Consider the following 12,900-nt stretch of genomic DNA (forward strand, 5'->3'; position numbering starts at 1 on the left):
TAACAATCTCTGTGTTGATTTATAGACCGAGATAAAGCATTTGATAGAGTTCGTAGGAAAATGTTATGGCAAATACTGACCTAATATTGAGTAAGTGAACATGTTATTAGAGTATGCAAAAGCTTATACAGTGGTACCTCATCATACGAACTTAATTGGTTCCAGGAGGAGGTTCGTAAGGTGAAACGTTCGTAAGATGAAACAATGTTTCCCATAGGAATCAATGTAAAAGCAAATAATGCGTGCAAATCCTTCAGGAAAATCCCAAACTTTAGAAGGGAGGCGAACAGAGGGCAGGGAGGAGCAGCTAAAGGGGGTGGGTGGAAGAAGCAAGGCTAGGCTAAAGGGTGAGTGGGAAGGAAGAAAGGCAAGGGGGGCGCCCCTCTCTTTTCTTTCTTCAAAAGACACCCTTTCAGTTCCTTTGCAAACATGTTGTTCTCTGCAAAAAATTTTCTCCCCCAAGCTGCCCCTCCCTCCTCCCTTTTCTTTCTTAAAAAGACACCCTTTCAGTTCCTTTGCAAGCACGTTGTTCTCTGCAAAATCTTTCCTACTCCAAGCAATATCAGAACCCTTCACAGTAATATCCAGAATAAAACAGACATTTGTACTGTCCAATTCATCCTGAAGACAGATCAGTACCTCAATCTCTGTCGCCTCTGATGGTACGATGTCCATCTTGCTGCAGCACTAGCAGAAGGCAAGCCAAGTAGCATTGTAAATTCTCGTAGAAGGCCGACGCGAGAACTGCATGGTTGTGATGATCCTATCCCTCCTCAGAGCGACCTCCTCAAGCACCAACGGTCAGTTTGAGCTACTGAGGGTCTGGATGGAGCAATGAGCCCTGACTGAGCGAGTCCGGCCTCTGGGACAATTGCAACAGAGGCGACACAGAGAAGGACTGAAGATCCGCGAGCTATGGTCTGTGTGGCCAGAAGGGGGCAATGAGGATAATATTTGGAATGACCCACGGGATGAGCAGAAGTGGGGTAAAGGTGTAGAGCAATATTTCGGGCCATGAAAAATGTAGAGCGTCTGTGTCCAACACCCCGGGGTGGCAAATCTCGTGAGATATTGAGTGGTTTGCGCATTGAGAGGGCTGGCAAATAGGTCCACCACCAGTCTGCCGAACACTTGCACTATCTTGCTGAACATCTCCGGATAGAGTCTCCGTTCTGCTTGTTCGAGTTGTGACCAGCTGAGCCAATTGGCTTGGACATTGTCTGTGCCAGAGATGTGATCTGCCTGGATCAAGAGAAAGAAGCATTCCTCCCATGAATTGATCTTCTGCGCCACCGACATCAACATCTTGCATTGCGTTCCGCCCTGCCGATTTACATGGGCCTTGGCTATAACATTGTTGGTTCTGACTAGGACATGGCACCTGGAAAGGACGTGTGTGAAATGATGGAGCGCCAGACCGATAACCTTCAACTCTAAGATGTTGATGCTGAGCCTGCTCTTCATCATGGACCATTGACCCTGGGACATCTGAAAATCCAGGTGTCCCCCCCACCCCATCCCCTCAGACTGGCATCTGTTGTAGAACCACACAGTCTAGCTCCCAGAATAGGGAGCCCTCTGCCAGATCTGGGGATCACCACCAGTTGAGACTTGCCAGCACCGATGGGGGAACCGTGATCCCAGCTGGTGACGTCCCCCTGCCTGATTTCTGCAAAGATAATAAAAACCATTGAAGGTCTCTCAAAAGAGCTCTGGCCCAGGGCCCAATATTGAAGGCCAATATCATTTTGCCTAATAGTCTAGCTAAATCAACAATTGGGGACGACTGGTCCCTCTGGACTGTCCTTGCTAGGTCCCGGATAGTCTCCTGCCTCTTGGGAGAAAGATACACTTTACCCTTGGTAGAATCAATGATAATCCCTAGGTGAAGGATTCTGGTAGAGGGACACAAATGCTCTCCTCCCAATTTATGGAGAAGCTGTGGCATTCCTGTGCTAGGATGGTCATGCGCAAGTCGGTGTGGGCCGAATCGAGGGAAGATTACTGAATCAATATGACATCTAAATAGCACTGGACACCCATGGGAATGGTCCCGAGTATTGCTGCTATCATCACTAACAAGTTCGTAAACACTCTAGGGGTCAATGATAAGCCAAAGGGCACGGCCCGATATTAATAATGTGTTCCAGTGAACTTGAACCTGAGGTACTGCCTGTGGGGTGGAGAAGTAGGCAAATGTAAATAAGCTTCCGTTAGGTCAATGAAAGAGGAGATCACTCTCTCTAACACCCTTCAAAATAGTTGCCAATGAGCGATTTTGAACTTGTATACAATAGTATATCGGTTCAAACAAATATATCGGTTTTATGCTTAAGACCTTCCACCATTCTTGTAGCCCATCCAAAGACGGGCTACAAGAATGGTGGAAGGTCTTAAGCATAAAACGTATCAGGAAAGACTTAATGAACTCAATCTGTATAGTCTGGAGGACAGAAGGAAAAGGGGGGACATGATCGAAACATTTAAATATGTTAAAGGATTATATAAGGTTAAGGAGGGTAGTGTTTTTAGTAGGAAAGTGAACACAAGAACAAGGGGACACAATCTGAAGTTAGTTGGGGGAAAGATCAAAAGCAACATGAGAAAATATTATTTTACTGAAAGAGTAGTAGATCCTTGGAACAAACTTCCAGCAGACGTTGGTAAATCCACAATGACTGAATTTAAACATGCCTGGGATAAACATATATCCATTGTAAGATAAAATACAGGAAATAGTATAAGGGCAGACTAGCTGGACCATGAGGTCTTTTTCTGCCGTCAGTCTTCTATGTTTCTATGTTTCTAAACTTTTAGATCCAAAATAGCTCTCCATCCCCCAGAGGATAACGATGGAAGCCCTAGATGGAACTGGGAGGCTGGAAACATGCATTTTCGCCCAAATTGCTGTCTAAAGTAGAAAAGATGCGGAGCTATAGCACAAACGATCCAATGCAGAGCAACTAAGGAACGAAACTGGGAAGGCAGAGCAATAATGACATCACAATAAGCTTTGACAGGTTTAGTCTAATCACCTAAAAGACAGGATTAACTCATGCATGGCTGTTATATTCATCATGTGGGAGAACTGAAATACTCTAGCTATGTGGAAAGCAGTTATCCTGATTGCATTCCAAGGTTATTCTTATTTTGGTGATGTCATTCCAATTATTACATCCATGTTGTAACAGATGTGGGAGGGGAGAGAGGGAATCCTATGGAGGCCTAATCAGGTTTTGCATCTCTCGCCCATTTTTGGAAGTTTAATTCTGTTTGTGCAGGCAAATGGAAGATGGAATAAACCTTATATTAATCCTCTCTTTCTGATATTACTTCATATTCTTATATGAAATAAAAAAACCTAAAGGAAAGTTTTTTTAAAAAAGTATTTCAGCTGTAACTGAACTTTCTGACCCACAAAAGTTGTCACCAATGGAACAGGATAGCACAAAAATGTGGTCTCCTTTGCTAGAGGTCTTCAAATAGGCTGGGTGATCATCTGTCATCCCTGCTGTGTTCGGCAGAGCTTGCTTCAAATCTAATGAGGAAATTGGGAGTCCCTTGTGGTCAGCGAAGCACCTTTGCTTCTTTCACCACCCCTACAAGATGGTTATAATTTTGCAGGGCTTGGCAGAGCCTATTTTTGAGCCATTCTCACTGCAATGTCAACCGGACGTCTGCATTTGTATACTTTTGAACTGCTAAGTGGGCAGGAACTGGGCCAAGTAACAGGAGTTCACTGCTTTGTGCAGCACTCAGATCACAACGGGCTGTCAGTTTTCCAGCTGACAAACTCAGCATCTTTAACTACTAAGCCATAGCAACTGATGCACTGTAGTTCTGTCCTATACCCAAACAATCCATGTACTGTACTCTGTTTCATTTCAACCTTTCTGTAACTCTACTTATCATCTTTCCAACAACTTTAAAGATTTTAAAATAAAAGGTCAGGTGGATTAAGCACACATAGTTTCTGAAATCTGGAAATTGTCTATTTGAAAATGTGTACTTTCCTGGTGCTTGTCAAATGACATCAGTTTTGCAAGCGTTAACTCTTTTATATGTTAATCCTTAGAATTTGTGTATTCAGCATCTATACAGCACTTGCAATAAAGCCTAAAGATTCAGCCCTAACTACTGGTGGAATTGCATCAAAAAAGCAATATTAATAACTAATTCAACTATATGTGTATCAGACAAAAAATTCCAAAAGTAAAATCCCTAAGGATTTTAGGAAGGAAATAAAATATGATTTAACAAAATAAGAAGTGTCCCAATTAATGTGAGCTAATGTGGGATTATTAAAAATAAAATTAGAATAGAATTCTTTATTGTCCAAGTGAAATTGGACACACAAGGAATTTGTCTCAGTGTATATAAAAGAAAAGATACATTTATCAGAATCATACATGCCTCATGTATCCCAGCGGCCGGTTAGGTCCCACAGAATTTGCCTTCTTCAGGTCCCGTCAGCCAGGCAATGCTGTCTGGCAGGGTCTAGGGGAAGAGCCTTCTCTTTGGTGGCTCTGACCCTTTGGAATCAACTCCCTCCAGGGATTCGTACTGCCCCACCCTCCTGGTCTTCTGCAGGGTTTTAAAAACTCATCTTTGCTGGCAGGCTTAGGGCAGTTGAGTGTTATATCTAGCTCTGGCTGGTGATTAGAATGTATATGGGATGAATGTGAATGATTGTTTTTTAATAAATTGGGTTTTTAGATCATGCTTTTAAGTTTAAATTTCTTATATATTCTATTGTACCTATCCTGGTGAGCCGCCCTGACTCTGCGCAGAAGGGCGATATAGAAATCTAATAAATAAATAAATAATAAATGAAGTACAACACTTAATGATAGTCGTAGGGTATAAATAGGTAATCAAATCACATTAGGAAACAGTTAATATAAATCTTAAGGATACAAACAGCAAAGTTAATCATGCAATCATAAGTGGGTGGAAATGGGTAATAGGAACAATGAGAAGATTTATAGTAGTGCAGACTTAGTAAATAGTTTTAAAGTGTTGAGGGAATTGTTTAGCAGAGTGATGGCATTCGGGGAAAAAAACATTCTTGTGTCTAGTCCTGGTGTGCAGTGCTCTATAGCGTCATTTTGAGGGTAGGAGCTAACATAGTTTATGTCCAGGATGTGAGGTGTCTGTAAATATTTTCACAGCCCTCTTTTTGGCTTGTGCAGTATACAGGTCCTCAATGGAAGGCAGGTTGGTAGCAATTGTTTTTTTGTGCAGTTCTGATTATCCTCTGAAGTCTGTGTCTGTTTTGTTGGGTTGCAGAACCAAACCAAATGGTTATAGAGGTGAAGATGACAGACTCAATAATTCCTCTGTAGAACTATATCAGCAACTCCCTGGGCAGATTGAACTTCCTGAGTTGGCACAGAAAGAACATTCTATGTTGCGGGTTTTTTTATGACGTTTTTGATGTTAGGTGTCAATTTTAGATCTTGAGATCTGGTAGAACCTAGAAATGTGAAGGCCTCTACTTTTGATTCTGTGTTGTCTACTATTGTAAGAGGTGGTAGAATTAGAGGGGTTCTCCTAAGGTCTTCCACCATTTCTACGGTTTTGATTGTCTTCAGTTCCAGGTTGTTCCGTTCGCACCACGAGGTTAGTTGTTCAACCTCCAATCTATATGTAGACATGGGATGCACTGACATGGAATGCAAAAATAAGCTAACTGTTCAGTCTAATACCTATCTTATTAGAAAACATTTATGTATGATGCAGTGCAGGGTACATTGGTGTTTCTGGCCGCTACAAGCGCGCTGTATGTGCAGCTTGAGTTGTCTCATGTGCACACGTGCATGTCCCCAGCATGATTTTGCTTCTGCACATGCAAACGTAGCAAAAATGTGCCGAAATCTCGTGAGGGGATGCACGTGTGTGAGATTTCGGCAATTTTTTGCTTCTGCACATGCATGGAAGCAAAAAATTGCTGAAATCTCACACACACAAGTGTCCCCTCATGAGATTTTGCTTCTGCAGATGCACACAGAGCAAAAAATACAATTTTTTTTTTAAAAAAAATGGTGGCGCCCAAAGGATTGGCACCAGAACAGTCACATGCAAAGTAGGCAATCTGGCGACCGCTACCGGTGCACAGTTGCCTATCGTACCAGTAGCAACCCATCCCTGATGTGGTGTAATTATATATTACTGTATCATTTAAGGGAGTTTATATCTGAACCTACAAGCCCATACATAGGGGGGGATACCACTGGATCCATGAAATGCGCAAAACCACAAGGCAATCTGAATGCAGCACCCAACCCAATCCAAAAAGCTGAAAAAGGTGGCACCCAGTTACTAGGCTGAGAGATTGGACCTTGCGCCAACTCAGGAAGCTCAAACTGCCCAAGAAGCTGCTGATACAGTTCTACAGAGGAATCATTGACTGTCATCTGCACCTCTATAACTGTCTGGTTTGGTTCTGCAACCCAACAAGACCAACACAGGCTTCAGAAGATGATCAGAATTGCAGAAAAAACAATTGCTGCCAACCTGCCTTCCATTGAGGACCTGTATACTGCACAAGTCAAAAAGAGGGCGGTGAAAATATTTACTGACCCCTCGCATCCTGGACATAAACTGTTTCAACTCCTACCCTCAAAATGTTGCTACAGAGCACTTACACAAGACAACTAGACACAAGAACGTTTTTCCCCTGAATGCCATCACTCTGCTAAACAAATAATTCCCTCAACACTGTTAAGCTATTTACTAAGTCTGCACTACTATTACTATTGTTTTTCCCATCATTCTTATCACCCATTTCCTCCCACTTAAGATTGTATGACTGTAACTGTTTGCTTGTATCGCTAAGATTTTTATTAATATTGTTTCATTGCTTATTTGATCCCTATGACAATCATTAAGTGTTGTACCTCACTATTATTGATAAATGTATTTTTTTTCTTTTATGTTCACTGAGAGCATATGCACCTTGTGAGTGCAATTACACTCCTAGTTCACTCCATATGCATTCCTTGTGTGTGCAATTAGACTTGGCCAATAAAGAAATTCTATTCTATTCTATTCTATTGAGCTGAAAACGAACTGGTCACCCAGTTACAAAATATATCAAGACGGCACCTGCAAAGCGTTTTTCTTTTCTTACGAAATAAACAACATGCAGGTGTTCGTGCGCTCGACAAGGCTCAAGCCGGACTGACGGAGGGGGATTTTATTTTCACCTGATGGAATTAGTTTGCCTTTGGAGTAGCGCTGTGTGAATTCCTCAGTTATAGTTTCAAACAAGTGATTTGCTTCTTTTACTCGAGAACAAAGCGGGGGCAATGGAGGCTCGTTCAATCGGCCGTAATAAAACAAGCCATGTTTTTAGCGTGCAAGCTGAACGTTGTCTGTGAAACGGATGTGTGTTGATATCGCTGGAGGAGACCTATTGGTACCTGTTAAATATTGTATTTTATGGTCCCTAATATTAACGGAATTATTACCGGTGCTTTTCAAAATAGCGCTTCGTGCCTTTCATGAAGGAAGGTTACTAACCGAAGCACTCGGCGCAAAGAAAATATTGTTAGAGCCCTTCAGGAAGCTTCGCGCCGCTTCCGCAGAAAACAAGGTTTTTGAGGCGGCTCTTTTAGCGTGATGCCTTCGCTGCCTTTAATTCTCCCGAAGAATCTCGCCGCAGCACCTCGGTTTGCTTTGGGGGTGCCGCCCATTGTAGACCCTCCTTCCCACCCACCCCCTTAATGGGATGGGCAGGAAGGCGGTGCGGGTCGGGCAGCCATTTTGTGGCGCTGCTCGGTCGCTGGCGCCGGGCTCGGCGGAGACTTGGTTTCACTCTAACCCCTTTTTCCCTCCCCCGTACAGGCTCCTCGGTAAGAACCACGGGACTCTCCTGCCTCGCTTGAGGAGCGGGAGGGGAGACCGGGCTTGCCCATGCCGGCTGCAAGCGAAACATCATAGCGCTCTTTCACTGTGGCTGCACAAAGGCTGCGGCGCGGAAGGGGCGGGAAATTAGGCCTGAGGGAAATTCCAGAGTCTCGCTGCCTCTTTGAGTCTTAGATCCATTAATGTGGGTCATCGGTCCGATTTGTTCGGAGGATGTGTAACGTCCCCGTGGTATAATTAAAAGTCTTGGCGCGCAGGTTTCTGTCGTTCCCGTGAAGGGCTGAGCTGGCTCCGGGCAGTGAAAAACTGCCCACGGGCCTCGTCGTTTTGTAGCCCCGTTTCTTTTGGGGGTAGGTGAGTATTAGTGCTCTTACCGTAAATTGGCTACGTGGAGCCAGGCTTTTCCAGGGCCTCCTCGGGCCTAATGTGATGTCGCTGGTCGCCCGGGCGAAGGAAAAATGCAAGCGCCTTCGTTAAAAGGGAGGCTGTTTTGGATTTTAAGCCAAGATGGCCTTGGCTGCGGAAAATGCTGCAGCGATCACAACTACTACTACAATACGTCTGCTTTCTGGGTTGAATAAAATTGGTTCTCTTGCGCATATTTGTGTGACTTGATTTAATCTAAAAATGCTATTGTAATTCTTGATCTTTTCGGACTGATAACGAGTGTCATTTTATATAAGTTCCGGTATTGGTGTGTATTTGTTTTTGTTTAAATCGTGAATGGTCTTTAAGGCATGCAATTGACTGCACTTTTTCATTACGTAAATACGAAATCTCAAACCGGTCCTCCTTGGATAGCAAACAATTTTGTGAAAACGAATGTCAGTATTGGTTAAAATGATTTAAAGGAAATACTTTCATAAGGCTTTGTATATATGTTCAGCCCGGATGCTTTTTTAAAAAGTTCTATGTTGAAAAAGACGTAACAAATTCATTAATTATATATAGAATTTAGTCATATGCTTTTAAATCTTGATAATATAGAGCTGTATTGGATACTTTATGATGTTGACTTATTTTTCACTTTGGAGAATGGGTATAAATGCAAAAAAATCCTAAGCAGAAGCAATAATTGATGTGTATTCACTAAATACTTCAAAAAGTCGCAGAAATTTAAATGTGTTGAAGTACAAATTGATAAAACAGCTTTTAAAAAGTTTTCAGAAATAAGGTGTTTGGTATTTTGAGTTCGGTGAACTTGAATCGGAAAGCTTGTCTGTCATTTTGTCTTATTGACTTTTCAGCTGTGTGAATTAATTTTTTTTGTTTTCTTATTTCTGTTCTCTTCCCAGATGTTGGGTAAGCACATTAAGTCTGCAATTATAGTCTAACCAAAGGATGCAAGAAAATGTTGAGAAGCTGTTTGTACTTTAGAATGTTTTACTTTGTCATTTCATAAGTATCATAGTTCCATTGGACTTTGATGTGTACTTTCAAAATTCAGTTACAGATGTTGGAAGTGAGATTTGTGAAAATAATTAGCTGATTTATCAGCATTGGAATGATGAAGATCAGACACAGACATTGCAGAAAGTTTCAGCATATTAGTCTCTCTCTACATACACACAAATACTTTGGCGTTTTAAATATGTAGTCATGCATAAAATTTATACAAACTAGAAGTAAGTGGAAAACAGTATGTTGACAGGTTGCTTTTAATAGAAATATCAAGTAAATTGCAGCTTCTAGCATGTCTTATGGACAATGTCTGACTGTTATATGAACATGAAAGATTTTCAAGTGAATGAAAGTACAATTTGTGCCAATATATTCTTTCATAAATCAACACCAACATTTAGAAGTCTTGTTTGGAAAGCCAGTAAATGTTCTGATCAGTTTTTTAGATTTGGAGGTGTGGGTTTTTTCCTTGCTAATATTTGAGGCTTTAATTTGAATTTGGGAGAAAGTGTTAATTATGTGATTTATGTTATGCCAGTTTTAAACACTTTTGATAAATTATTGGAATACAGGTCAATAAAAACTTCCTATCTGTGATGCTTAAATACCCTTGGTTAACATCATTACTTGTTGAGGTATTCATGACATTTTTATTTCATTTATTGTTCTCTTAGTTTTCTTTCTTTAAATAGGATGTTATTTTAGATTTTATAATTACAGATTTTGTAGTAAAGGAGGTATTCCTAAACTGCCAAAATGGACAACTTTGCTGAATGTTTGGTAATTTTTTGTTTGTGGAATAATATTTTGCTCTATTGTGTTGAGAATGGAATTGTCCTGTTTATAATTTGCGGTGGATTATACCATTTTAAAAAAATAACTGAATTGATCAGTGATAGTTTCATAGCAAAATATGTGAATGGAAGGTTCACGTATGGTATTGAGGATTTAATCTGATTTCTGCAGCTGGCAGGATCTCAAAGGCTATTAGAGGAGTTTTTCTTATATAATTGGACGAGAAATTCAATTTTTCTTGATGGGGAAAAATAATCATCTTTTTGAAACCAGTGTTGGCAAATTATATATCTAATGAGCATATACGTTTGAGAGGATACAGTATGTTATGGTTTTTTAAAGTTTATTTTCATTTTTATGTTTGTACTTTGATATAAAATAAATACTAATTGCTGTTATTGTGAACTAGTGTGAGGGATAAACAAGTTTTAATTTGAGCATTCTTAAACTTGTGGTTTGCTGTATGTTGGGAGTACTTTATCATGGTTTTGTCCCCAAGGTTTCTTTAATGCACAATTCAAATGGACTGTTAACTGTAGCTATATGTTGCTTGCATTGATTCTTGCCTCCATTTATTCTTTATTGCAGTCTAAAAGTTGGTTTTAATTGGTTGCCCACAGGATTGACTTGGCTTCTACTACTTGTTTAAGGAAAAAAAACCCATCTCTCATTGCAGGTAAGAAGATGCTCTCAAAATAAATTTATGATTAATGAGCACGATTGGACAAGTCAAGATTATTTTGCGTGATTTTGAATAAATGCACTGATTTTAAACATTTCAGTCACCAAAAAGTACAGATTTTCCCCCCTTGATATCTTAGTTTAATCTATATCTATCTGCCTGTCTGTCTATCTATCTGTCTATCTGCACACACACACACACAAACATCCATCCATCCAGTGAGGTTGTATTAATCTGGCCTTTATTTTAAAGTAATAGTTTTAGAACATTTCTTGAATATATGGATTGGCTGTTTTTCTGGAGAATGCAATATGCTGCTTGTATACCTTGGTTATACTTTGGACATGAAGAGGCTGTTTAGATACAATAATTCTGTTTATTTTAAAATAATTTTTATTTCTTTTCATATTAAATTCATTGTTTTAAATTGGCTCCCTTTGGCAAAAAAAATATGTGGTTTTAGATATTAGAGATTTATGAAGTTGGCTTATCATAGTTTTCTTTATTTTTATTAAAAAAGGTAGAGTGGCTATCAAAATATAAAATATTACTCAATGCCAATAGCATAGTGAAGTTATGAAATTAGTAAAAAACTGAAGTTATTGTAAAAATATTTCTACTATGATTATGAAGACCGAGTTGTGAGTTTTTTAAAGCTATATATCTCTCACACCCATCTAGTATTAATTTTGAAGGTGCCTAACATCTTTTAGTACAGGTAGTCCTCAACTTACGACCACAATTGACCCAAAATCTCCTTTCTAAACAAGACAGCTGTTTTCTAATTTCACAACCTTTCATGACACAAGGAATAAATCACTGCAGTTAGGTTAGTAACATGGTGGTTAAGTGATTCTGGCTTCCCAATTGAGTTTGCTTGTAGAACGTCGCAAAAGTTGACCACATGATTCTGGGATAATGCAACTCTCATAAATACATGCCATTGGTCAAGAGTCTGAATTTTGGGTTACATAAGCATGGAAATGCTGCAGTGGTTGTAAGTGTGAAAGCTGGTCCTAAAGTTATTTTTTTCAGTGCTGTTATAACTTTGGTCACTAAATGTTTGTAAGTGGTGAACTACCTGTATTTTGAGCAAATTTATTAGACCAAATTATTTGATTACAAAGATGTAGCTATCTACATTGGTCTCAAAACTGTTTATGGTTGCAGAGAAAGTTTGTAGTTGTACTAACTTGTAGTTAGTAATTGCTTTCTTAGATGGTAATTGCATTTTGCTTAGTGATTGGAAATGTATAGTAACTTATGTGTTATATTAAAGCACCTAGGTATTTAATACAAATGATGTATTTATATGGATCTTGAAAAATCTCCAGCTTGCCATCAGCCAAAACTTGTATTTGGAGATGTATTGTAGATTTATGACATATGTTTTACATATTTTCACAATAATTGGCCTGCTGTTGTGACTTTCCTTAGGTTTCACCTATCAGATGATAGCCACAGAGAAAGACAAATAGCTTTGGCTAGGTCTTCAAACTTGTAATTTGTTTAATAATTAGTATAGTTCTTAAAATCTGAATAGAAATATCAGTAGGATTTGAATATTTATTTGATTCATAATACTTGAATCTTTGGAAAATGTGAATATTTATGTGGATTGTTAATGCAAAACAAACCCCTTAAGTCTTTATAATACAAGAAAAGGCTAAAGCAATTATGAGTAGGCCACTTGGTTTTGCCACCCAACTTACAAATTTATTCATGTAGGTTCTACAGTCCAAACATATATATGTCTAAGTATTTACATGCCTATCTTTTATTCATGAGTGATCAATGATGATCAGTGTTACAGTAGGTAAATATACTAGCTTTCTACTAATATTTGCTTTTGATATTAAATACTTTTAATATTGACAATTGGAAAAAAAAGTGTTTTTAACTTTTAAAGGTAAGCATATTTATATGTGACCATTACATAGGAACTCAATTTTAAACTCATTTAAACCCATATTGGCCTTACATTATAATAAACTCAGATTTGTAGCTAAAGTTAACTAGTTTGTGTGGATTTTGAGCTATCTTTCATTTGAGTGACTTATATTTTTAGGACACAGTATTTTCCCCCATTGAAACTTCAAATGCATTTTTATTAATAACTGTTATGGTATTTGGAAGATTTTATTTGCTTTCTT

At 39.2% G+C, this 12,900-nt stretch overlaps 1 protein-coding gene across 9 annotated transcripts in view; it reads left to right on the top strand.

Moving 5' to 3' along the window:
• The first annotated feature begins 7,715 nt into the window (after positions 1-7,715).
• RBM12 (RNA binding motif protein 12) overlaps positions 7,716-12,900 on the top strand; it is a 63,181-nt gene continuing 57,996 nt past the window's right edge. Inside the window, exons 1-2 of one of the 9 annotated variants that reach the window (XM_070744932.1) lie at positions 7,727-7,856; positions 10,654-10,741. Coding sequence is in view for 1 of the 9 variants with exons in the window: in XM_070744928.1 (XP_070601029.1) it covers positions 7,728-7,856 (129 nt within the window). In the remaining 8 variants the exon portion in view is untranslated. Of the gene's footprint in view, positions 7,857-7,880; positions 8,224-10,653; positions 10,742-12,900 lie in introns of those variants that run through there. The other 8 variants (XM_070744930.1, XM_070744939.1, XM_070744927.1 and 5 more) reach the window with 8 other exon arrangements.

This window comes from Erythrolamprus reginae, chromosome 3 (genome assembly GCF_031021105.1).
Source record: "Erythrolamprus reginae isolate rEryReg1 chromosome 3, rEryReg1.hap1, whole genome shotgun sequence".
NCBI lineage: Eukaryota > Metazoa > Chordata > Lepidosauria > Squamata > Dipsadidae > Erythrolamprus > Erythrolamprus reginae.